This window comes from Phodopus roborovskii, unplaced genomic scaffold (assembly GCF_943737965.1).
Source record: "Phodopus roborovskii unplaced genomic scaffold, PHOROB, whole genome shotgun sequence".
In the NCBI taxonomy this organism is placed as follows: Eukaryota; Metazoa; Chordata; class Mammalia; order Rodentia; family Cricetidae; genus Phodopus; species Phodopus roborovskii.
The window spans coordinates 2365261-2393145 of record NW_026126618.1 but is presented as its reverse complement, the minus strand read 5'-3'; the positions used below and the strand labels follow the sequence as shown (position 1 = coordinate 2393145).

The 27885-nt window shown below is 41.0% G+C and overlaps 1 protein-coding gene across 1 annotated transcript in view; it reads right to left on the bottom strand.

Moving 5' to 3' along the window:
* The window catches only part of Anks1b (ankyrin repeat and sterile alpha motif domain containing 1B), an 878091-nt gene that overhangs the window by 284868 nt on the left and 565338 nt on the right, over positions 1 to 27885 (bottom strand). The window contains exon 16 of the mRNA XM_051206268.1: positions 19129 to 19227. Within this exon, the coding sequence (XP_051062225.1) occupies positions 19129 to 19227 (99 nt within the window). The remainder of the gene's footprint in view (positions 1 to 19128; positions 19228 to 27885) is intronic.

Below are 27885 nucleotides of genomic sequence, written 5' to 3'. Positions count from 1 at the left end.
CTGTGCCCAGAGTGCCGCTGTGCCAAGCTCAGCTGCTAAACTTCACTATGCTGCTGTGATGGACCGTGGCCTCTCTTTTCCCTCCTGGGTTGCTTTGAGTTCTCATCCTGCCCGACAGGGCTTTGTAATACACACAGCCAGGATTGTCCCATAACTCCCTCTGCTCCAGATCCTTGCTCTAGCCTATTGGGCTCTGTACTGCTGCTACCCAAGACTGAGAATGTCAGTGTCCCAGAAAATAAACCAGGACAAGCAGTGCAGGCAGGCAGCATGTTGCCAAGTCCAAATGCAGTGAGGTGGTGTGTGGATCAAATCCCCAAAGTCTGAGTCCTGGGCTTAGGGATCAATCTGCTGTTCTCTCTTTAAAGGATGATTGGGCATGAAAGAGAAAAGCGATCCACTGGCCACCGGGCCCCAGAGAAAGGTCCGCTTGCTAATAGCCAAGAGCTTGGGCAGGGAAGCTTAGCTGGACAGAGATGTCTGGAAGATGGACAGCACTATTAGCATTGAGAAGATGCTAGCAGCTATCTGGCACTCTAGAAAGCCTAGAGTGGTTTCACATGTCAGTTCACTTGTTAATGGTTTTAGGCGATCTATAGGAAACGTCCCCTGTGGAGTCTATGAACTTGGGTAATGCTGTTTCTTCTGTGGGAGCTGAGAGGGTTAATATGCTGAGACCTGGCTGGGAAGCAAGGCATGCTCCCTGTATTGTACAGATATCAAGGGGAAGTTCCAAGCATAAAAGGCCCGGCTGCCCCAAGTCCCTTTGTTTAGGTTCAGACTACGTTGTAGGTACAAATCCCACAAAAGAATAAGGAGACACATCAGGCCCATAGGTAAGAGACTTGAGTCTGAATGTTGTTATGGGGTAAGAAATGTTTTCAAAACATCTGGGTGGCCAACTTCTAACCTCAGAGTACAAAGAGAAGCTCTAACTGAGTCTAAGCCTTTTGTCCTCAAGGATAGAGGAGATGCTTTTTAGCCACAGGCATTGGTCTGACCACAAATTAAAAGAACCGAATTGGCAACACAGATAACCATAAATCATGGTTGGAAAAGAACGACACCAACAGTAGCAATTTTTACAAGAGCATCTATTGCCTGCAAGAGTGTGAGTACCCTGTTAGCCAGGCTCTGGTCTTTTCGGCCTCATCTGTGAACACAGAATAACACTCTCTGTGGTCCCACTGAGAGCAGCTAGCTACTGCTACTCGCCTTGGTATCTGTGTAGGCTGTGGGTGGAAAGACCCATAAAGGGTTTACATGGGACACATATAAACGTGGTCCAAGGGTTCGGTAATTTTGCTGAATGACTGTACTGTACTGTTCCCTGAAGCTTTGGGTCAAAAGTATGTTTTTAAAAATCCAATAAAATGAAATGCTGTTTCTACCATCTTTTAATTTACAAACCCTACCGAGATCATGTTGACCCTAAAGCCCCGTGGTAAATATCTCTACTTGTTCTGATTTATTTCCTTGGTACAAGGCTCTTTTACGAAGCAAGGGCTTAGGTTAGAGATAAACAGAGGACTCACTGCTGCTACAATAAGGTGCTGAACAACATTTGTCATCATTCTCCTTTTCCCAGTTCTACCAGGGATGTGAATTCTATTTAGAAAAAGACATGTGATTTCTTTCTTCTGCCAGCACATGTTTTTTTGACATTCATGTAGCTATCTGGTTGTTAATATAGCTCCCCGCTTTCCTCTTAAGACAGAAATTTTAAACGCTACTATCAATCAGAAAAATCTTTTGCATGTTTTTAGTCTTGGTGGGAAAAGAAAAATCCTCAAACCCCAGTTTTCAGGAGATAATGAATACTTTGAATGTCAGTTCTATTTATTTGATATGTAAGAACCATGTCCTTTCTCAGAACCTTCAGGCAGGAACACAGCTTTATTCACTGAAGTACTTCAAACAGATAACCGTATCATAGAGCCCGAGTTAGCAGTATACAAGTGAATGCCTGAGTTTCTGCCCTAGAAGAGCAGTACAGAGGATTGTCATTTGCATGGTAGTGAAAACTAAGTGTGCTCACATTCACTTAAGGAGCTACAAACCTCAGACCCACCATCCATCCATCCATCCATCCATCCATCCATCCATCCATCCATCCATCCACATTTTCACTGCTCAGATACTAACCATGCTCAACAGTTTTGGAGGCCTCAGTGAACAGAATGTCCAATATCATCAGTTCTTGTCTCTCTATCCTAGAAGTGGGAGACGGCTAATGTTTAGAGGCAAAACACACTGTGTGTTGTGTTAGAAAGCGGAAGTATAGCACGGGACTGGGAACTCTGGGGTGTGCGTGGAGGAGGGGCAACAGTAGCTAGGTCGTCACGGGAGGGTCCATTCAGGAAATGTGAAGGGTCTGAAGACGTGGGAGGAAGAGGTAGAGAGAGCAGCTAGCACAAAGGCCCCCATGAAGGGACAAGCCCAGCAAGCTTTCAAGAAACAACAACATCGATGTGTGTGTTCAGTGTGTAGCTGCAGACGAACGGGATTTGGGTCAGAGAGGTAACTGGTAGTCTAGTATCTAGGGGTCCCTGCAAGGTCTCACTTTGGGCCTTGGAGGGGGGAGGCTGATGTATGCATGTGAACAGAGGTCTGATATGCTCTGGTCTATGTTTCAGAGGAGTCATTCTCACTCCTGTGTGGAGAATAGTAAATAGAAAGGCTATTTCACGGGCAGTGGAAACAGGGTGGTGTCTTGAACAGAAACCAGAGGAAAGGTGATAGGAAATGGTCTGGACAGATTCATGATCCCCTGAAACACAAATGAAATGCTCTTTGTGTTCTCACGTGGGCCTGGAGCCCGTCAACTTGCTGACTAGAGCTATGTGGCCTGGGTCTCACCTTGAACAAAGCTGTGCTGACCTATCTTGTGTGGGAATTTATGGGTGACTGGCAGGCTTGATTTTGAAGGGGGTCCATTTCAAATGAGGGATCCAGGAACATCGAAAATCTCTGTTCAGAAATGGAAGCTAAAGCAGATGCGGTTTATTCGAGGAACAAACGATGCTCATCTGATGCACACTTCTGAACGCAATTCAGGTTCTGGTACTCTCACTGAGCCCTTATTCCACAGATCAGGACTCAAGATGAAGAGGCCTATATCACTGAAGTATTTTTGGAAGGGGTTAGGGAAGACACTGGGAACAAAAGGCGTTAACCCAGTTGGCTTCAAAAACTTCATCAGCAAGCAGAGATGGTGGTATACTGCAGATACTGGTGCCCTCAACTCTGGGCACTGGCAGTTGGAGATGATACCCATCTTGGCAGGTTTCCGTGGCATTGGCAGAACATCCATTTGGCATTGGTCGAGGTGCCCTTGGTAGGAAGACACTGGGCACCGCCCTAGGAGAATAGTTATCAGGCCTTCTAAACATTGGGCACCTGTATCTCTGATGCAGCTTTTGGATATAATTAGTAGTAGTTTTGGCACCATTTCTGGATATGTCCTGATGGCCTGATTTTAAGCTGTGGTGACAAGAGGTATCACCACAATAAACTATAACAAGAGAGGCAGAGCAGGACAGGTGTCCATGGCCAGCCTGTGTTCATGTTAATGGTATATGTAAGCTGTAGGGCAGCTGAGACAGCATTCTCTTTTACGCCAAGAATGGTGGCAGATACCTGTCATTCCAGCACTTGGGAGACAAAAGCAGAAGGACCCTTCGTTCCAGGATAGCCAGGGATATGTAACTTGAAACCTGTCCTCCAAAACAAACAAACAAACAAACCAAACAAAACTCCAAGGGCTAGAGATGCAGGAGCAAACAGAGCAAGTACGCACACATACATGGATGCAGACATCAAACAACCCAAGGAACTCTTTTATACCAGGAAATGGTCCTCTCCCTAGGGTGGGAACAGTGGTCGTGAGGAGAAAGCTTGGTTGTTGGGGAAATGTTCGAGTCTCAGTCTTTTGTTTTGTCTTTTCCGAATATTTAACTTCTTCTGACAATGGAGTGACTGAGAATCTTCGGCTCTACTGATGGAGCCAATAGCAGAAAGTTGGCTCTCAAAACCATTTTAAAGCTGTAACTTATTTAATTCAGCGAGCATGCTAACACAGAGAATAGATACAGAACAAATGCCTAGGCACTCTCTGAAAGCAACTGGTCCCTACCTCGGAATAAATAATTTTCTTTAGTATGCATTACAAAAACATTAAAAAATAAAAATTGAGAGCCAGGGTTCCTATATATTTTAGAGGAAGAAAGATTTGATTGAGCTGGGAAAATCTGAGAGTTCCTTGTACAGTTTCTCTTGTGGTTAACACACACACACACACACACACACACACGCACACACACACAGCGAGAGAGACAGAGAGACAGAGACACATACCAGAGACACACACACAGAGACAGAGAGAGACAAAGAGACAGAAAGAGCAAAATACAAGGAGAGACCACTCATCCAGTTTTCCCTTTCTTCTTACTGCCTGTCCTAACAGGCAGCATATTCTCCTAGAGTGGCTCCTTCAAGGCCATAACATAACCATTCTTTCTTTGAGATTGACTTTCCATCCCTCCCTCCCTCCCTCCCTCCCTCTCTCCCTCCCTCCCTCCCTCCCTCCCTTCCTCCCTCCCTCCTTCCCTTGTTCCCTCCCTGATTCCATGCATTAGTTTTCTCCTCTCACAGCATTTTTAACATAGTATTTTAGCTCTGGCTACACCCATCTCTGTCCAAATGTAGGGTTGAACTACTTGAAGCACACACCAAGCTCTATCTGTTTTTTTTTTTTTTTTTTTCTTTTCCCATTCTTATCTCAGAACCTCACACAGAGCCAACAGGAATCATGGTGTGATTGAAAGGGTGGACGATTAGCGGTTGTCTGATGGGTGTTGCAGACACTGTATTTGGAGCCACACTGGCTCTTGTCCCTGGATCTGAGCCCTGGATGCTAATGTCCTGGTTATATGGTGAATTGTTACTTTGTGACTACATCATGTAATACTGAGAAAAAGTGTTCTGCTCAAGTGGATGCCAGGAAATGCTGACAGATGATGGTGTAATTGAATCCCAGAGGCGAGAGGCAAGGGGACCAATCTTTTTCACATTTCCTGTAATCATCTTTTATACACTTGTGGAGAAAATTTCACATTCCAAAGTTTCTGTAATACGTTTACTTCTTAGTATTTAGAAAATCAGAAAATACAAGCCTTTGCCACCAAGCAGTGGTTTCTAAGCAAAGAAAGACTCAAAGGTTAGAATTGAGCATGCATTTAAGGTAGGGCTTTTAACCTGTTAGCACTCCCACGATTCATAAATTGTAATCCTAAAATTATATAAAGTGTATCTGTTTGGCACTTATTCCATCATGGATTCTGAGAACAACGAGTCAGGCTAAAATGTGTTTCTTCTGAAAGACACGAAAGGGCGCTGGAGGCTTCTTGATAAGAGCCTCGAAGAGCAGCGGCTATCTGTTAGCTTAAAAAAAGTGAGAAAGTGGAATCCCTGATTATTGAAAGTGAGGTCAGTAGAAAGTGAAGATAACGAAAGCACGAGATAATAAAAATGGCTAGTAGCTTTTTCTTAATGGCAAATGAACTAGAAAATGATCCCATGGCATGGAGACATGTCATTAGGGTTCATAGAGCACAGAGAAATGGCATCAGGGTCCACAGAACACAGAGGCATGGCATTAGGGTCCATAGAGCACAGAGACATGACAGTCAGGTTCACAGAACACAGAGGCATGACATGAGATCAGAGTCCACAGAACACAGAGACATGGCATTTGGGTACACAGGACACAGAGATTTGGCATTAGGTTCTATAGAACACAGAGATGCTTGACACTAGGGGCCATAGAACACAGAGACATGACATTTGGGTCCGCAGGGCACAGAAATGTGCTTGGCTGCCCAGAGCACAGAGGCCTGCATATGGCAGAAAGCTGTCCAGAGACCAGGGAGAATGGCTTGGATTCTGACTTTGCAGCCTACTAGCTGTGTGCCTTTAGGCAAGTTATTTAATTTTTCTTGGCTGTAAGTTCTGTATCTGTGATACAGGAACTTAAATGTAAGATCCGAATGAGTTAATTGATAATTAATCTGACAGTACTTAGGAGTGTGAGACAGTACTTAGGAGTGTGACTAGCATATAGGAAATATCTATTAATGTTTGCTATTGTCTGCAGTGTCTTTTGGGCATGCTTAGGAATGTCTTAAGGCATGTGAATTTCCAAGTAGACTGTTTATGATGTGTCTGCAGGAGATCAGCCATCAGGACAGAATCCAAATGCAAAAAATGGATGGGAGGACTAGCAGTCTTGAAGTCTAAACGCCCCATTGATCACCACTATCACTGACAAAAACAAACACAAATAAATAACATGCAATGACAGAGTGTTTGGCTTGGGGTGGAAAGATATTAACTATGCCAGAGCTGACTTGCAGGTGCTTGATGTGTTTGACTTTTAATGACTCGAAGGGCAATGTGATGAATGATATCCATGGCAGAATTAGTGGTTCTAGCTATATGTTAGAGGATGGTTATTACAAACAAGAAAAAAAAATAGCATACCCATCTGGCTAAGCCAGCTAAACAAATGCTTTGGTCATTTTTTGCTTGGAGCATCGTGAGCTGTTTCAAAAAATCCCAGAACAACAAAGTTTTCAAGGTACACAGGAATAGCTATTGAATCATCTCCTCCCTCCTCCAGAAACCCTCTCCTAAACCTAAGGAGACGAGGCATCCCTATCCCTCCAAGCAGCATCCAAAGCTCCATTATAGTTCAGTCCATGCTTTGCCCTTTGCTGCAATCACTGGCTAAATTCACCCCTTTTCTTCCCCCTTACGCACTGTATCTAGGACCTATGTGCTTGCTCAGTGCCTCTGCAGACCTGCAGAACAATCCTTTCACTTGAATGTTAATACAGTAAGAATAAGAATGTAGTCAAACTATAGTCAACTATCAAATAAACGCAGAGTTAGGCAACAGTGGCTCTTGACTTATGCAAACTGGTAGGTGTGTTATTCTATAAATGTTGAGTAAATTTGTATCTTTGTGTGTTTCTATGGCATTGAATGACCTTATTGATTTTTTCAGGAGCTACAGTGTCAAGATTTGATGACTCGGCCTCATAGTCTACTTCTGTTTCCTGCTGCTCTTGAAGCTATTCTCTGTCCTCTCTTGGCCCCGCTATCCTGGGGCAAGTCGTATTATCTCTACCAGGTAGAGACCTGCATCTCTCTCAGTGTCATGCTGGCTCATTTAGTCTCTCACACAGGGAGGCTCTGGTTATAGCTTTAAACACTGTCTCCCTTAGCTGTGATGATGGGTGAGGTAACCATCCCAAATGTATTCCAACATGGTTAGGTCAGCAGATGACAAAATTTGCAATTTTCTTCCTTTTCCTTCCAGATAATGAGTAATCAAATTCTGCAGAATCTGCTAGTAAGCTGTCCATGAGGGGCCGTCACAGTGATGTGCCAGTCAGATAAACCAATATCTGCAAAGGCACCCCTTTTAGGTTACTTTTTGTCCTATGGAAGAGTGTCATCAAAACTCTACTGACCTTTGCAATTGAGGATGACTGAACACAAGTAGGTGCATATAATATTAACCGGGTCTAAGTGCCAGGACCTTTATTTGTACATGTGTAACTCTACCTAAACATGACACAGTAGTTTCTGGTCTTATCTTCATCTAATAGACAGGGACATTGAGGAGTAGAAAATTAGGTGGTATAAGTGGTAGGCAGCTAAACTGGGATTAAATTGGATTTGACGAAAGCTCAAGATAGGTTTTTGAGCCCCTGAAAAATTGCAAGTTCCTTAAGACACTGGAAATGGATTATTTAATGTACTCATCTCGGTACGCCCTTAGCAGCCTCAATTCGATTTGAAGTATGATGCTTAGACAATACAGAGAGGTGGTTAAGTTCAATGGCTTTGTCTGAGTCCCAGCTTATCTTCCTGCATTAGCATTCATACACTTCCATCGTTCTCTGTCCACTCCCTTGCTAGTCTTTGCCCACGGTGTTACTTGTCATTCCTCACATTCTCTATGTTCACTGCCTTTTATAGGAAGGCTGTAATCTGCGTAAGGACAGTGGCCTTGTAAGCCTTGTTTCACACCAAATGAGCAAAAGCTAGAACAGCAGCCAGCAAGAGGCAGGCAGTTCGTAAGTATCTATTCTATGAATAAGCAGTACGGGCAGTTTAGTTTATTGTTTATGCCCCAGTAGTAATTTTCAAATATCATTAATGCCCTGAAGGAATCTTAGGAATTTATTGGTTCGCCTTCAACCTTCTTTTAAAAAGTGCACTCAATATACACTAACCTAGGCTCCAGTTTAAGTACCTAATTTACACTATGGAGTCACTTAATTGGCACGACATGCCTACAGGGTAAGAAAATCACTACTTCCATTTAAAGGTGAGGAGACAGGCAAAGTTTAGAAACTTGTTCATGGTTGCACAAGTAGAAAGAGCAGAGCCAGGCATCAAATTTGGAATCTGGCCACATTCCCAACCATTACGGCATGCTGCTCTCTGGCTTAATCCTATGAAAATGTCATTTCCATGGAGCTGGATGATGTAAAGATGTGTCCCACTATCTTCTGGAGAATTCCATTCCATCTTTCCCATTTGCCTTCTTCTCTGCCCAGATCGAAGAAGAAGAAAGGAGTAAGATTATTCCAGTATTTCCCTTGATTCTGTTATGCTTTCTTTCCTGGGTGCCTTCATTCTTTCTCCTGGGTGTCTCCTTCCTGACTTTTCAGGTCTTTTGGATCCCTGCTATAGTCCTTCCTGTCTAGCTTCAAGGATGGGGTTGAGAGGTCCATGGCGATCTCAACAGCTGCCTTTTAAGCCTGAATACTAAGACGAAGCCCGGTTTTAGAAACACTCTTGTTCTTGCTTTCATCCTTTGGTCCTCTCCTCTCCTGTCTCCTTCCCATTTCTCCCCCACACACTCATCCCCTGGCTCTGGGCCTATGAAATATGTAGTATCCACTCAAGAGGTAACTGTCACAAGTGCCAGTGGCTGGAATTTAGTTCCAGTTTTGTTACCAAGGAGCAATCCATCCTGGATTCCTCTCCTTGCCCGGGAATGGATGCATACATGCTAGATATTTAGAGCACCTTGTAGTTCTAAATTGTGATTGGTCCCTGAAAACAGATATGAAGAAGAGAAAAATGCTCAGCAAACACATCCCTCTCATTCTCACCAGCGACTACAGCTTAACTCCAAGGCACCCACTGCTCTTCAGCTAATGGTGGTGAATCACTCAAAGTTGGCTGTGGACAGCTACTGGGGAATAGCACCAGATGAGGACATGTCCACTCACCCAATTTCTTCTCTGTTTCTCTATAAATATCAGGGAAAGGGTTTGTTAGCACAAGATTTCAGCTCTCTGGTCTGTGTCATAAACTGCTCCAAAATAAATTCATTTAAAGTAAGACACTGAAAAATCCTCTCTCTTAATTCTTTTGGAAGAATGTAGCAGTCACTTTGCTTTGTGAGACTGCATGAAAACTTGGGAAAACCATGAATTTTTGACAGTGTTACCCTCACACCTAACAGTACTTTGAACATCTATTGACCCCAACTGTCATGGCTACTTTGCACCCTGTAAATAGTAGGATTTGCCATTTTAGAGGGAAGAAAAGTTGTAGGGAAACAACGCTTCTCCCAATGTGTTCCTAAAGAACCTACCAACTACTGATTTTCACCAGCAAACAGAAGGCGTGTAACATTAGGGAGGAAGTATCTGGGAAATTAAGGCCACCACTGTCACGGGTGATTCATGCACAAATGAGCTGCCCTACTTCTTTGTAAAGCATTGGAAAGAAAAGGCACGGTGTCAGGAAATATCTTTAAAAACACTTCCCTACCCCATTGAGGACGGATCTCTAATCTGCTCTATTGTGTGGCTTCATTCAGTCCAGAAAACATGAAGGGAGCGTTATTATGGTCCAGTCCTGGGTACTCCACGCTTAGATAATGAAGACAGAACAGCAAAGACGCTAATCTTCAGCAGCAGAGAAAAACTAGTCAATAGGATACAATGGCACCCCAGAGAGGTCAAATGGCTGATCTTGCTCAGAGAAAGACTGCCTGTCATAAGACGTGTCTTAAAGAAATGTGTCTTGGGGGAATGAATTGAAGTGACTCATGCGAAGGAGGATGGCAGCTGAGGGGCAGAGAAGAGATGGTATTTTGGGCACAGGATGGTAGAATCTCAAGAACTCTTGCAAAGTGAGTTTGTGCTTCTTGTTCGACTTTGCAGTTTAGCGAGTGCTATGAACTTGACTCCTGGAAAATCTAATGTGGTCTAAAGCAGGTGGTCTGCTTCTAGGTCTGACATCTGGTGTGATCTTCCCGGCTCTTAGCTCTCCTGCTTTACGGTGGCTCTCAGAGAATAGCAAGATGTGACACATGGCAAAAGGGATCCAGGTTCCCAAACTCCTGGAGGAAAGACTGTGACAAGGACCCTCTGTGAATTCGCAGTAAGAGTCAAATGTTAAACCACTGACATTTTGGATTTGTTACACTGGCAACAGTTCATTTCCCAGCCCATGCAGCGTGCCAGGCTAAGGAATAGTGCGAAGGAGTTCCATGGCTTGTTACTTCAAAATGTATAGAAATCAAATTACCCAAGTGTTTGACCTTAAAGGCAATTATTCTTCCTTCCTTCCCCATTGTTCAATGGTACTAACCTCTTTTTCTGAAAATGGACAGATTTTTGCAGTATTACAAGTCAGCTGTTCTTTCTTTATGTATTCCCAGTGTTCTGTGTCTACTTATTGATTTCTCTTTATAATAGATACTACAAAATTAGACCACGTCAGATCTCATGGAGGAACTTAATAAACAACTATTTACTGACTGACCTGTGTGGAGCCCTGGAGTGTTTCCACAAAGATGGAGGGAAAAAAGTGACATCTTTCCCAACAGATGTACAACCAATGTTGTCTCCGACAGTCACTACAAAATGGTATCATCACACGGAATTTTGCGGGAGATGCTAGGAGGCTGCTCAGCCACCCTGGGATCTCGCATTAGTCTGACATAGTAGGCTGTATTTCTGATCTGAGTTTCTTTCCTGGCTAAAAGATTTTTAGATGTAAAAAACTGTCTATCTAATTGTAGATTTATTGCTAATATAAGTTAGGTGTCAGTAAACATGTTTCACAGGTCAAAAATGGCTTATTGCCTATTCTTGTCATTAAAGTTTTATTGAAACACACTCACATTCATTCTTTCTGAACTTTCTGTGGCTGCTTTCATTCTGTAACAGAGATGAATAGTTGCAAGGGAAGATATATGGCCGGTAAAGTGTGGCCTGACTTTTTGCAAGAAAAATGTTTGCCAACCCCTTATATAAGGGAACATATTTGCTTGTTCTGGAACAACAAAGCATTTTTAAGACTGCAGAGAACTCACATAGACCCTGCAACACCAATGACCAGACACTACAGAAAGTAGAATGAACTCAGAACACATTGAGCCCTGCATTTTCTTTAAAATGGGACCTCTCCCATCCACCACTAAAGTGTGCTTGTATGAGAGATTAAGTTTTACAGTGTCTTTAATTGATGTCAAGGCCAACCTTGGGTATCACAACATTGAGGACATACAACATTTAGAGGGGAGGGAGAGGGGAAAATAAAAGTAAAAAGAGTGAGATCCCATAGCAGATGAGTGATGGGATGATTGAGTGTCATTCAAAGGGTACCATGGAAGCGTGTGTCCCTGTGATGGGATGATTGAGTGTCATTCAAAGGGTACCATGGAAGCGTGTGTCCCTGTGATGGAATGATTGAGTGTCATTCAAAGGGTACCATGGAAGCGTGTGTCCCTGTGGTCTGTGTATTGTCAGTGCTTTTCTGAAAAATAGTAGAAGAAATAGGCACAAGTTTCTGTCATTTTTCTAAGTGATAGGAGAATAAAAGTGAACCCTCCTTCTAGACGTTTAAGGGAATTACATTGCTCGGATGCTTTTCCCCTAAAGCTGATACATGTCTGTCTTAGCCATCAAGACTACAGCTAAGAAACATTTGCGTTTTTAAAGTCTTTGAAAGAACTCATCCTTAAGAGTAGGGACTTGGTGAGGCTAAATTGAGACAATGCCACATCTGTAATACTCCCTCCCTTCCAGTCCTCAAGTAATTGGTGAGCTCATCACAAGAGGACTCATTTTTCCTCCTATGATACGGAGTAGCAAGGTGAAAATCATAGCTAAGTCTTTCCTTCAATGCTTTATTTTATCTTCTCGCCATAGGTGCCACAAGTCCTGTCTTCCTGTCCTTAAAGGTGTTTAAGCTCTGACCCTCGGCTAACTCCATTGCTGCTCACTGGTGGGGTTTTGTTGTGTTGATTTTCTTGTCAACTATCTCTTTGGTTTATTCACTCTGATTGCATCTAGATTTAAAGGATGCCCTTCAACTTTTTAGTTTTGTTAGTTTTTTCCAAGAATGTATTTTATTTTTTAACATTTTTAAGTCCTAATAGAATTTTACCACACTTCCCTAACAGAGACAGGAAAAGACGATGCAAACACAAATATGTTCTGACTCAGGACAGAGTGGGTGGGAGGTGTCTTAGAAGTCTACCTCCCCAAGACACACTTTAGGATGATATATTTTATGGTCAAGTTTTCCTGCTGATAATGGGTTAAAATGGAGAAACCTAGCATCAACAACAATAAAAGTCCTCTTTATTTCCTTAGACCATTGTATTAACATTTGGTGACTTAGAAGTTATGTTTATGAAGAGTACTCAAAAAGGAGTCATATAGCACCTGTCTGTGTGAATGGTGATGTAAAACAACAGGATACCACAAACCAGAAATTCAACAGTAGATTTGCATGTATTGACTCTATGGTCTGAAGCTCACTGATCTGACCTGATACTCATACATCAATTATCCCATAAATACAGATTCTATGAAAACTGTATTAGTGTCTCATGACTGATAAGAGCATTTTTTCAGTGACTGGCTACCAATGAAGAGAGTGTGGCCAAAGGATGGCATGCCACGTTTCTGGTCACGTTCAAGTTGACTGACTTCCACCTGGTCAGCAGTCCCTTGTGCTCACCCTGTGGAAGCTGGCTGCATTTTGAGGGATACTCTACAGAGGGGCCTATATAAAGGAACTCAGGGTGGTTTGGTACAACTCCCACCCCCAAGAGCTAAACCTTCCCATAAGCACGCGAGTGAGCTAGGAAGCTCACCCTTCCCAGCTGAGTCTGGAGATGACTACAGCCCTGGGAGAGATCTTACAATGGAAGACTAAGTCATGCCATACTAGGAGTCCCACTCAACAGGAGTTGCTACTTGCCACTTTGCGGGTAATTTGTTATGTAGTTATATAGAATCTTAATTTTCTCTTGAAATAGGAATAGGTTTTGTTTCGTTAAACTAAATCTTAGTCAGTGACTTTAATTCAATCAAAGGTGTTTGGTACCGTGGTGGTTTGAATGAAAACAGTCCCCCTTAGATGAAGGAAGTGGCATTATTGGTGATGTGGCCTTATTGGAGGAAGTGTGTCACAGCAGGGTGGGCTTTGAGGTTTCAGAGGCTCAAGCCAGGCCCAATGTCATCCTCTCTTCCTGCTGCCCGCCAATTCAGATGTAGAACTTTCAGCTACTACTCCACCACCATGCCTGCCTGCATGTCTACATGCTTCCTGCCATGACAACGATAGACTAAGCCTCTGGACGTGTAAGGCAACTCTAATTATTTTCCTTTATAAGAGTTGCTGTGGCCGTGGGATCTCTTCACAGCAATAGAACACTTCCTAAGACAGGGCCGTTCAGTAAAAATTAATTGAAAATATGTCACTGCAACAAATGGTGACTGCACTGGATTTAGATGTCAAGGGAAACTCAAACTTGGGTTGTTGTTATGGGTGAAGATGAAGTACAGAGGCAACGGACAGTGAATGCAGGAAACTGTAGTATGGTCTGGAGTCCCGTGATCAGGACATGCACTAGCGATCAGAAAGCTTTGAATTTGAGTTTTAGTAGCTCCAAGATCTAACTGAGGACATGAGTGGGCGAAGCAGGAGCAGAGCAGAGCAGAGCACTGGGAACTGGAGCCAAAGAGCAGAATGTCGACAGGCTGTCATCAGATCAGGTTAGTGAAGTCAGGTGAGGATGGAACGTGGCTCAGCGACTCTGCTCTGGGTGGCTGCAAGAGAACTGAGTCAGACCCAAGGGGATTATGGGATGTATGGCTGCAAAGTAAAGGAGGATGGTATTTGCAGACTGTTGCTGAGTAACTCCAAAAGCCATGGTAAAAGGAGGAGCATTAGCAGATGAAGTAGGGGAAAAATGACATGACAGCAGTTAAGTTTGATGGGGTAGATTTTTAAAATTCAGAACGAGAAATAGTAAGAAGATACAATACGGGCCTTGATACAAATCAATCTAAACCTTCATAAAATGAAAATCCTTTGGGTATCTGACCTTCAGGTGCTCTAGTACCAAAGGACAAGAACACCCATGCCCCTTTAAAAGGAAAACATTAAAGAATCATGCAAAGATTTATCCATGGGGTTCTTACCTGGAAAAGGGCAAATTATATGCTACAAATAAGTGATCAGCTAATGTCCCTAAGTCTAAGGGACAGAAAAAGTACACCCTGCCTAGTATATAACAGAGTATAGAACTTCTCATGGAAGCTTGACATAAACGGAAGAGGGTGAGAGTTGACCTTCAAAAGCTCAGGGAAACTTTCAGACCCAAATAAAACCTTATTTGGAGCTGGCGGAGGAAGTGAGTGCTGTGTGAGAATTGATAGTCACGCTTTACTGCTGGAGGCCATGCAACACAAAAGACAGAGGCAGGCTAATGGGAGAAGTACCTGACTCAGTGTGATTAGTACCCTGAAGATGACTGTGGCTAGAATACGCGTAGTGTCCGCTACTCCACTCCATGCATATATCAACTATATTTGAAAACTTGTGAATCTTTGCGCTGATGGATATTAAAACAGACATACTGCAGGTGAAATCTTGCCAAAGCAGTTATTTTTCTTTACAATTTGAATCAATAGAACATAAATAAAGCATTCTTTGAAGCAAGCCAATAGATGAAAGCTGCACTTGGAAGACCGTCTTTTCTCTGTTTGGGAGCAATCTCACCGATTCCCAAATTCAATGTGTGATGAAGGCATCTCAGAGAGTGATTATGGAATGCTTCTCATGACAGATGAGGGGCACAAATATTCTGAAGACCAAAGTTGTGTGACTAAAATGTCAATTATTGTAGAAGTGCGAAGACACAGTGAATGAAGGTGAATGTACCAGCACTAATATTCCATTATTAGCCATGTGAAGATTGGGTTCATTACCTGCAAAGGCAAAAGCATCTATTTGAAGCATTGTAGCAGTCTACCGTGCTGTGCAGGATGGATTTGACTATTCTTATGCATTCTCTACTCATGTGCATGCGACAGCTTCTTGAGTGCAGCTTAATTTGCATTGTTTCTATAGTGTTGCTCTCTACAATGGGGATAGTATCCTTCCCTAAAAATAAATACTTCATTTATTCTCCAAATAATTCTAGGTTAAGGTTTTTTTTTGTCTTTTTGTTTCTCATGAAATTGTATGTGAATGACTACAGAATTATCTTACAATTGAGGCATTCTGAGTTTTAAAAAATATTTGAAATGGCAGATGAACCAATGCTTATTTACTCATTCATTCATTCATTCATTCATTCATTTTTAATGACCATATTATTGTATTAGGCACAAGAAAATTTCAAGGATCTCTGCCACTAGGATGTGTATGTCACAGAAGTGGCAGATTGTCATCAGTATCTTCAGATATGAGCAAGTATAAGGACATGAAAATCTCAAATAAACACACAATGACCGCATGCTCTCAATCCGCAAGTATTTCTTTGGTAGCCGCTTGGTGCCGGGAACTGTCAAGGGGCTGACTATAGAGAAAGGGGCAGATGAGCCATAGTTCCTGGACTCGTGTAACTGGCTACCTCTTGGCAAGATGGAAAATAATGAAGAAACAAACAATAGCACTCCAGGTAACCACAGGCGCTTTGGGGAAAACAAGACAGGCACTATTAAACAGTGATAGCTGTGGAGGAGGGAACTATCAGGCTGGGAAACCTCTGTGCAGAGGGTATCTGAGTTCAAGCCTTCGCGTTGTATGGGGATCTGAAGTGCCCAAGGCAGAAGTAAGCTTGCCACTTTGTATAACAAAGAGAAAGTCACTGACTAGAGTATAGAAGGAGAGAATGATAAATATGAGCAGGAGGTAAGAAAGAGCCAGATCCAACTAAGTTTTGTAAGTCATGATAAGGGCTTTCTTCTAAGTCTGAAGGCTTAGGAAATCACACGGGTGTGATGCTATTTGATTCATAGTTTAGGAGGGTTTGTGGAGACACTGAGAAAATCCGTGTGCAGAGTTGAGGAGAAGCATCAGGAGGGAGAGTGGAGGTGAGTGAATGGTCCAGGGAAGAAAGGATCAAGGAAGATTTGGTTCCCGTAGTCTAACCTTTGCAAGAACAGAATCTTCACTGGCAGGCTTACTGAAGAGGGTGTACACGGATTCGATTTAGGAAAGTTTCTCAGAGGAGGTGAGATCATAGTGTCTGAACTGAACTTTAAATAATGGCAGCATGATGGAGTGGGCAGTTCGCTGATGTGTGGAACACCTAGCTGCTTTACAGGGAGGGGACTGTAGTGGGTGTTGGACATGGGCCTTGTAGAAGACCTCGCAGAAGACACGTAAGACATTTCCTAAGGGGACACTCTAAGTAGCAAGGTGAATAGCACGCCTATGGGAGTCACCGTAGAATTAAGTCTAGAGACATTTTCATTCATTCTCTTTCAATATAGAAACTCATATGATTAAACTCTGCAGTGTGCTTGGCTTTCCTCAACTTGTTAATGTGTTAACTTTCGATCAGTAGAAACTCAGGTCACCGTCAGTGGGCAAATTTCATCATATGACTTTCTTAGTAACTATGATTAATATTTATCTTTCTCTGTCTGAGGAGAAGCCATACCATCCCTACACAGGAAGAGAGAATTGCTGATGGGTGTAGGTATCACCTGCTCTAATCTTATCTCCCTTCATCTTCCCTCAGTTGGAAAACCCAACTTTGACTACCTCTCCTTCAATTCCTCTGGTAAATTGCCCCCAGAATTAAGTAGAATAGAGTATTCTAGTCATAGGTGTTCTCCAGTGCCTACAAAATATATTCAAGATCCGTAGCCCCATAGAAATGTAAGAACCTACTCTTCCTGCTTTATATTTGGCTACAGGGCCACAGGCTTTTCAATTACTTTTAGCATGTTTCATTTTCTTCTATTCTGATGATTTGGAAATCTTGGTAAATACACATAAAACTTACCACCGTAATTATTTTAACCATATAGTTCAGTGGCACTAAGAACATTCACACTGTTGCCACTGGATTTTAAATGACTAATTATTTCCCAAATGCTTCCAGAAAGTGATTGCCTGGGTAACACCTGTAATTACATAGTTCATTCTGGTCTCCTGAAGTGCCTTTTCCTTCCCTTACCAATTAAAATCCTACCTGCCTTAAAAGGCTGGTACTTACACCCTACCACTTCCTTTAAGCTCCTTTAAAACCTTTTCTGGAAACATTAGGTCAACTCTGTTGCTAGGTTACACAGTTTCCAGTAAAAATGACACCTGGTTGACAAATCACATCTCAACTGATCAACCTACTGATCAACTGGAAATGCCCGATGGAACGGGACACTTTCCAAATGATGCCTTTTGTTATTAGGCAAGTCCCTTGTAAGGACTAAGGATGCTAAGTCTTGGAGTTGTTACAAGAGATATCTAAGAGAGCACGAGGCTCTTTTGCCCCAATATTCTTATTGGTGTGTATTCATTGCATATAGTGTTTGCTTTTACATAGACAATTCTTTAAGTATATCCTGTACTTTGACCATACCTATCTCTCCCTTCAGTTCCCTTACCACTGTTCCTCTGAGAGTCTCTTCCCTTCCAATAGTTTCCCTCGTTTTCATGTTACTCATGTGTATATGTGAATATACAATTGTTCTTTTTATTTATAAAGAATTCCAGGATTCCAAAGGAGAGGAAATATGCAATATTTTATGTGGCTTAATATGATGACCTTAGTCGCATATATGCTCCAAATAACAATACAATTTTACTCCTTTTATGGTGAACAAAACTCTATTGTGTATATATATGCTATATATAACACAAAAAATTGATTCACATGTTAATGGCTGACTCCAATACTTGGGTATTTGTGTAGCATTCTAAGTTGGAGCTCTTCAGTCATATACCCATCTGTTGCATAGCTAAGTGATGAAAATACTGTTTGGAGTTGTACAAAGAACCTTTGGAGCAGAGAATGGGCAAATTTACAACCCTACCAACAGTACAGAAATATTTTCTTCCCCTATATCTTTTTCAGCATTGGTTGTTGTTTGTTTTATTAATGCTAGCTATCCAGAGTGGGATGAGGTGGAATCTTGATCTAGTTTTACTATTTTGCCTTGATGACTGTCTTAATTAGGATGCATTTTCTTAACTGAGATTCCCTTCACTCAAGTAACTCTAGCCTGTGCCAAGCTGACATAAAACTATCTGGTACAATGACTAAGGATGATGGACATTTTCAACATACTTGTTGGCCATCTATAATTTATCTTTTAAGAACTACTTCTCCATTTCATTAATCTACCTATTGATTGGGTTGTTTGGTTTGGGGACATTCATTTTCTTTTTTTTTTTTTAGTTATTTATATATTCTAGACATTAATTCTGTTAGATGTGTAGGCAGCAAAGATTCTCCATTCATGGAGCTTTAAAGCCAAGGATATTTTTGTACTCAACATGAATCCCATCTTCTTTGACCTCAGCAGCTGTCACTGTACACAAGGTATTTGGAATCTGTTCCACTGTTCTGCAGTATTTCTAATATTCCATTCTTGTAAGTCAGTTTAAAACCAAGTGAAGCTTGTGGTAGTCTTTTTGTTCAATTAAAGTAGGACCTAAGACCATTCTTATGGCTATAGCATGTGATAACACTGGATTCCCATGTCAAGGCTCTTATATGCTTTGGCTGTAAGTCACTAGAAATCATTCATAAGGTAATTCCAATAGAACATCCCTTACCTTTGGAAGGAGCTGGATTGCCTGTAGAATTCTCTGTCTGTGTCCAGAATTAAGGATTCCAATTTCCAATAAATCCTGATCTTCCATAACATTGCTTCCCTGAAATCAAACCAGAAATGTTACATTAATGCTATGTGAAATAATAATTTACTTTACATAAAGTAAAACAGCAAGTCCTCTAAATTTTATAAACAAAAGTAGTCATTCCCTTTGAAGGTGAAGGACGAGTAGGTCACCTGTGAGACTGATTTGAAGGCTAGGGGAACTGACCTTCCCTCACACAGCTCTCAGTTCTCATGACTTACTATTTATGGCTAAAAATTTCTGCACTGAAGAGTCATTCCTATGACTTAGAATTCTGTTCCTGTAAAAGTCTAAGTGCTTCTAGGAAGAGTTGTCATTCAGGATTATCAGGGACTTATAGAAGGTTGGGAATGAATCAATTTATTTTTAAAATCTAATCTGAAAATAGATTTTGTGAGGAGGGCTGATGGAAAAATTGACATGTACCATGGCATGTTAAAAGTAAAAATAATTCACTTTAAAATATTGAATGTCAGATTCTTAAAATATGGGGATGGAACAATGAATAAGACTCAAGTGTCTGCTAACAACTGTTGGTATTCCTTCCATTTAAGTATTGCAAATAGGTGCCATGTGATACCTGCTTGTGAGCACAGTGTTGGAGAAGATATATAACCAAATATGTTAAGTGTGCTTAGGACCCAAAACAAGAAGGACAAAGGAGAAACCACGTGCAATACCTTACAGGAAAAAAAAAAGCCAAGCAAACAAATATGTATATTGGGAATAAAATGGAGAGAAAATAAAAATGTAAGGATGAAAAAGTAAGCCCAAGCTAGCCCAAGCACTGTATGGAATGGAGATAATTTGTATTCATTTCTTGCCATAGGGAAAGCCATGGGCAGGCTTAGAAAAGAGTTATGATGAAATTATAAATTCAGAAATATCATTTTGACTTTCATGGCTGGGCCTCAGTTTTATTCTCTAGAAGATGAAAAGGCAGGGCCATACATTCTCCAAGGACTAACCTACTCTTAAAAGTCTCATATCTCAAGTGATTATTTCAAGCCCCTGATCAATGAGCAGAGTAACTCATTTTGTCTCTAAAGTCCATACTTTCTGAATTTATAAGATAGAGTTTCTCTTTAAATGAAAGAGTCTAATTGGAATAAGGCAACCACATGTTCTCACTCATTTTGGGGGGGGTAAGCTAGAAAGTAGAAAGGAGGCTGTAAGACTATGGGGAGTGTTGAGAGGTTGGGTAATGGGATAGATGGAGAAATTCATTAAAATGCTATATCATACAGCAAAATAATTATATTCTACGATAGTTTTACACATTCTAAAATTATTAGAGAAATTCAGTGTTTTCCAGTACATAGGAATATTTAGGAAGATGAGATGTTAGTTGCCATATCTGATTACAAGCCATTGTTTCCGTGTATCTCATGACCATACTGTTGTCCATAAACAAGCACAGGAATTAAGTTCCATTAAAAGAAAAATGAAAGATTGAAGACTTGATGTATAGATAGAAGTTCAAGAATTTGTCTTGCTGTGTTTTTTTTCCCTTGATAAATCAAGTTCCATCCTATTAATGTGTAGCAGAAGATACTTATGAGAGAGAGAAGTGACAGACTCCTGGGTCATGGAGAAAAACAGGTACGGACAGATGCTCAGAACAAAAGAAAATGAACTGGAAAGGCTAGAAGGGCAGTCCAGGGGCCCTGAAAATCACTAGGAGGATGCAACAGCAGGGCACTGATTTAGCTAATAGTTATACAAGGCAGAAAACTATTGAAACAGTCAAGCAGTTTTAGTTGGAGATTGAACCTGTGGAATGAACAGAAATGCAGATTGGGACAGGAGATGGATCTAGATGTCATTCCTAAGATAAGAAAGAGAAGGAAGGAGGTTCTAGATTGACAGAAAGTGAGATTAATGCCTTTCCTTGTAAGTGCCAGAATAGATGGATGTAAACAGTTTAATATGAGACCATGTTACAAATGGATAATTGACTGTTGTTAGAAGGTTAAAGCCATTCGAATGGCACCACAGTTAGGGATTTAAGATGGGCATTCGCTGAACAAAAATACTCCACCTGCTCATAGCACTATGCATATGCATATGCTACGCCAGCCATCTCGGAGCAGGTAGAATGATCCAGGTATATAGCAGCATGATAATGAAAAGCCTAATGAAAAACAAATAAAGCCAGTCTTGGCACAGTGCCACAGGAAACACTGCTCTCAAGAAATTACTCAGGGCACACAATAGAGCATGGCTACAAATATAAATGACTTCATTTCGAGAAGTCATATTACTTCCAGAAACAGACTCAGGTAGCCTGAGTGGGCTATGTGATGCCTGGTCTGACTTTTAATCTTTGAGGTTTCCCCAAAGCACTTACTGGCCCTAAAACAACAACCACAACACTGGCCGTTTATGTGCTAGACTACTGTTGGGTTTTTCATGTACTGAATTAGCAGTACACACCTTTAACTCACACAAAATATGGGGCCTGGTTTCTTAGTTTATCAGCAAGCATACCACCAAGGTTTTACAGTTTGTTGGACCTACTATCTACAGATAACCCAAAAACTTTGACAGCAGTATTTGAATACTTGGATGATTTTAACAATTAGGTCCTGAAAGACCTCTGCTTTTTTCTCTTCACCATCCACAAACTACTTTTATATTTTCGATAAGGGAGGAGACTTTTAGAAAACCTGTACAAAAGCCTAACATTTTAAAAGAGGGTTTTAAATATGCAACAACCTTGTCTGTTTGGGTTAGATTTCCTAGCATAAAGGATACTAACAAAAGCACTAACAAAATAGGAACATATAATGCAAAATATAAGGACGTGCCTATAAATTGGGAGATATAAAGGGATTCAATTCATTCATTTCATCATTCCTAATGAGGCATTCTATTACAATATTTTTTTTTATTTTGCTAATTATTCTTATTTGTTCATTATATGATGTATCATGAATAGAAACATCACAGTGTGGCAAATACATATAATTACTTTGCATCACGAAAAAAAAAAAAAACCAACAAAAAGTAAATGTTCTATTTTTCCTGTTTCTGTAACATATGGGACAACCCCAAATACCCTGATATGTCTTCAGTCTGCCTTTTGCTTACAATGTACAGTGGCTTGTACCTAGGTTTAGAGCATGGTTAGGCAAACTATGTTAAGTCACAAACTTTTTAGGCTTCTTTGTTCTTACCTGTAAAATGAAGCAGACTAATGAATATATATATATTCAGTTAAAATGCTATTATGTCAGCCATGTTAACTGTTGATTAGTATCATTACATATAAATATAAGACTGGATATTTTGAAATGACATTTTAGTATTTTGGAACAGGCAACCCAAAGTTAGCTTTAAGAAATGATTTCAGAGAAGTTTGAGAAGGTGGCTTTTTTTTTTTTTTTTCAGACAAGGCAATTTGAGCAATATGAATTTATACCATTTTCTTGTTAAAGGAAATAATAGGATACCTTCTTTGTAGCATTATGGGTTCTTATGGCTTTTCAGAGAAAAATGCGACTTTACAATTCTTAAGGTTTCCTTTGGCACATGGTCCCAGCTACATTATCAAGACTACAGACATCCTAACCCTGCCTAAGGAGCTGGAGGGTATTCTCATTGTATTGGTTACTTTGTTAGAGAATTCCAGCTTAATGTGCCTCACATCGCTGTTGAAGCCGTGGTTTGGGGAGTAGAGCTCCACAGCAGCCCTCTGCTTAACTACCTGTTTCAGCGTATCCTGCCTCCGCACCCCCCCCCCCCCCACTACATCACTCTCTACTTCGTCCATGTATTTACTCATCTGACCTCCATAACAAGCTGTGGTCCTCCATGAGCTCCACAGACTTCCCCATCAAATGTGAAGACTGATCCCCTCCTCCCCACCCCTGCTGCCAGATCCAGTCTGAATCCAAGCACTTGCTGGCTAGTTTGGCTGGTGGCTACAGTATTGGATAGCACTGACTTCCAGCACGTCCTGCACTGTAGTAAGTTCGGTCAATCAGTGTTTATCTACACCTTCAGATGGCGACACCTTAGTCAAATCGCACAGATGAGCAAAATAAGGTCAAGAATAAAACACTCTCACCATTCTCGGGATGTAATTATTTATGCACCATTTGGGCAGAGTCCGTAGATATTAAATGTAGTGTCTTTAGCAAATTGCCCCCTAATACTTTAGTGACCAAAATGAATTATGAACTCTTTACACTTTCAGTGGTATTTATTTATGATGATGCTAGAAACCCATGCTATGAAGTGACAAGTGCAATTGCTATTGCTGAGCACCCCGCGGGGCACACATTGCACAGGTGTTTGGGGAAGGGAAATCGTAGACAGTGGTTTTGTTAGTCACCAACTAAGCAACTTGCTAGCATGATCAAAGGCCTGAGGTGGTGTTTTTATAGCTGCTGTGCTTTTACTGACAAGAACCAACATATCTGGGGGCTTTTTATTACTTTCTTAAATCACAGAACGAAGAGAAATCACCTAATATTTTATACACTAATAGCTGAAGCTGAAGCTCCTCCGACCGTGGGGAGAATGTTACGTATGGCAAGTTTTTGGCTCAGATAGACTACTGAGATGACCAAATAGAAATGAGAAGTTGCATCTCCTACTTAATGGCCCATTAGAGATAGAACATCTATTTATTGAAATCATATCTCAGGGATGTCCGTACTGATGGCTCTGGCTCCCAGAACAGCTTGAGAAGTTCATGCAGTTTCACAAGTTTAATACAATATTGCATTCATTTAGAATCTTTGACTTCATACTCCATATTCAATCAAGAGCTAGGGAAGCATGTGCGAGACCTCGGGAAGCTGGTTTCTTAATACATGCTCGAGCGGAAACGTGGTTTTATTCTTTTTTCTTCATGCAGGCCCAAACTGAAAGCATCAAGAGATATTAGTGATGGGAAAATTGCTTTTGCTTTATAATTAGCTCCATTAGATTCTTCTTGTAGTTTATGTGGCCATTTAAAATATGATACATATGTAGTAGAATGACATCAAGCCCTCACAGACTTGCACATGGAAAATAATATTTTATCCTTTGTATAATATTTTCACAGCATAAAGCTGTACAAAATTTTCTTAGGATAAGATGTCATGCCTTAGCTTCTTACATTAAAGCTTTGAGTCAAGTTGATGTCAGTTTATAAGTAAATTCAAGGCAATATTTTTCTGAATGATTATGATAAGAGTTATTGCAATAAGAAACAGATTTATGTTTTCCTATGCAGCATAAGAATAAAGCTACATTGAACTCATTCAGAAACACAGTATAAATGGTTATATAATAGATGATGAGCATGCTCCAATTTTATTTATTATTATTAATAGTGTGTGTGTGTGTGTGTGTGTGTGTGTGTGTGTGTGTGATATGGATAGGTCTGATGGTGAGCTCATGTGTGCCATGACACACATGGAGGTCAGGGGGCAACTTTTAGGAGTCAGTTTTCTTCCACCATGGTTCTGGAGATGAAACTCAGACCACCAGTGACAAGTGCTTTCATCTGCTGCATATCTTGCAGCCCACATGCTCCACGCTTAATTCCCCATCTCATACTAATGAAATAAATAGCATTGGAAGAAAATTTTATAGCCCTTTTGTAGCTTCTCCATCTTAGGCTTCAATAACATATTCTCTTGATTGCAATAGCATTTCCTACACATGCTTAAATCATTATTTATACTTTTAGCTTATGAATAGTTTTCTGGAATTTAATATCACATGGAATTTCTTGCAATTAGGATTTTATTCTCTAGATATCATACATTAATTAAGACACCAGATAAGGTAAAAAATACAGTATTAGTAAAAAATAAACAGATATAGAGAAAACATAATCATCACCAATCCCACATCTCTATGATCAATTCAGCACCACAGTAAACATTTCTGAATCTCTCTGTTTCCATCTCTTTGTTTCATGCTTGGATATACAGCACTATTTACAGACATTCCTACATCCAGGCTACACATTCTAATAAAATAAACTTAGTCTTAGACTTATTTTTTAAAATTGGTACTTAACAGCTAATATGATCACAATGACATGCCTGTCACCATTCTTTTAAATATTTATTTATTTATATTCAATGTATAAGTGATTTGCCTGCACGTATGCAGGTGCACCATGTGCAGGACCCGAGGAGGCCAGAAGAGGGTGAGGGAGCCCTGAACTGGAGTTACCCTGTGGGTTCTGGAAACCCAACCCAGGTCCTCTGCAGGAATAGCAAAGTGCTCTCAACCACAAAACCATCTCTCTAGTCTCCCCTTTTTTCCTGTGACCATTTTTTAAACTCTTATTTTTGATTCCCCTTTCCCTTTCGAAATATCTCAAGCAATGGAAAAGGAGGGGAAATGTAAGTAAAGAGGTATTTATTTCTTGGAGTGTTGAGTAGGGTTTGGTGAAACTATCAATATTTATGGTTAGTTTGAGACACATGCTCACTAGATTTTTAGCTCTACTTGTATTTATAAATTACTGCAAAGTCATCTGTAGAGTGATTTCTACTTCTTTGGCCAAAATTCTCATAGCTACCAGAGAGGGAGTCTATTCCTCATGTTGAAGGATGTCAGTCCACAGGGTTTTGCGGTAACAGAAAAAGTTGGTATGGACAAAATTTATTTGGGTGTTCTTACTTATCCCCAGATACACATGTATATGTAGAAAGATGGATAGGACAGACAGACTGCATTGAGAGTGTCCTCCAATCCACTCCCACCCTGGTTCAGAGATTCTCTACAGGAAAGGTCCATTTAATATATTTAACAGTCATCTACCTCTTCAGGGATGATGTAACCGGTGACACAAAACATTTGAAAAGATGCACCAAAGATGTTTATCTAATGAACATGTTCTAGATCCCTGCCACATTTACACAGTGGCAAGTGAGGTAAACTGCATGCCGCACTGAGTTCTTTCACCATTCAAAGGGCCCTTTGTATGTTACTGTATTCCATTCTTCCAGCCACTCCACTTAACTCGGAGCTGAGGAACATTTTTCATAAATTACTGGGATAGTCATCCTCCGAGAGTGCAACAAGCCATGCGTCAGTTTCACTCATGATCTCATAGCATCTCCAGGGTGGCTAATGCAGGCCAGGAAGATTCAGTTTGACAAGACAAAACAAAAACCATGGCCTGCCTTTAACCACTCATATTTTTAAAGAGGCATATGAAGTCACATAAAAGCTGGTTTCACGACATTTAAGCCTCAATGACTGTCTCTTGGTGGAAGATCATTTAGAAAGCTTCCTGATCCATTCCCCCTCCCCATCCCACACCTTCTGCCCTGTTCCTCTCTGTACACCAAATCATGGAATCAGGCCTGGCAGGGACCTGTAGGCTTTTCTAGTTTAAGGGTTCCCCAAGTAATCATGGCACTTCAACTTTCCATTGCAGCATGGTGTCTAGCTGGTTTTACACCATCACTAGGGGGGTAGCGGGATGTTTGATACTTTACGTGATCTTTGCCATCAGCTTAGTCTGACTATGAGCTAGAGTTGGGGTTGGATGGGACACCTCGGTTCAATTTTTCCTCTCTCATTGCAACGCAGACTGTTAAAGCTGAACTATTAGAGGAACAAGCCAAGAGCAGAGATGAAAGAACAGTTAGCAGCTGCCCCATGTCCTTTCCTAATCACAAGCTGTGAAGTTAATTTTTTTTCCTTGAGTAGGCTGTACACAATCTTGGCAGGTACTGAGCTTTACTCTTCTGTCTAATATGCTGAACATTTATTTCCTAGTGCCTCTCAAGAGAAAATTGAGCAGCATCTTGGACACCCTGCTCTTTCCTGAGGAGGAACACGATTCCTTGGTATTTCTAGTAGGTTCCTTTGACACACGCCTCTGGCTGATGGTGTGGAGGAATACTAAATACCAAGGATTACGTGTTCATGTTATCCAATACACTACAGTGCCCACCTAATTTATAAATCTTGTAAGCTAGGTGGGATTATCCTCACTTTAGAGATGAGTGGATAGTCTTGGGGATGTGAAATTTTTTCAAGTTTACACTGTCACAGTCTGATGAATTTGAGATTAGTGTTTTGCCAGACCCCAAGGTAGTGCTTCACTTGCTACAGAAAGAGAACCAAGTAGGGACAGGTATTTTCTCCAGTCAACAGATGTGCAACACTGCTCAGAATATATTCCCAGACATGAATATATATATTCTCTAACACGTTTTACTTCTAATAAATTATATACCATCTGAAAGGTCAAGTGGTTAGTTCTTTCAGATTATTACATCCATATCCAAGACTCTTAATGAATGTGACCAAACGGGGTCACACAGGGAAGTGGGAAGCATCAGTTTGGCAACAAGTGGGTGTGAGGGATCTCGTTCTCACCACAAATTCTTGTTAGACGTCTAACTGCTCAACTGAGGAGAAGTTCTTGGGCCAGAAGTAGGCTTGGGCTACTCCTTTAAGTCTCTTTCAAAGCCAGAATGAAGAAGCAGGATGTCTAGGGATGAGTTAGGGTGGAGGGAGTCTGAACAAGTGGATGCATTTTTGTGTTATCTGTTATGATAGCAAGGAGTTAGAGAAAAGAGAGTGAGGTGGAGACTCCGAGAAAGGTATCTAAGCTAAGGAAAGTGTTGACCAAGAAGGTGGACAATTCTGTCCCCTCCACATTGAGAATCCAGTCAAAACAGCAATTATTCACTAATCCCC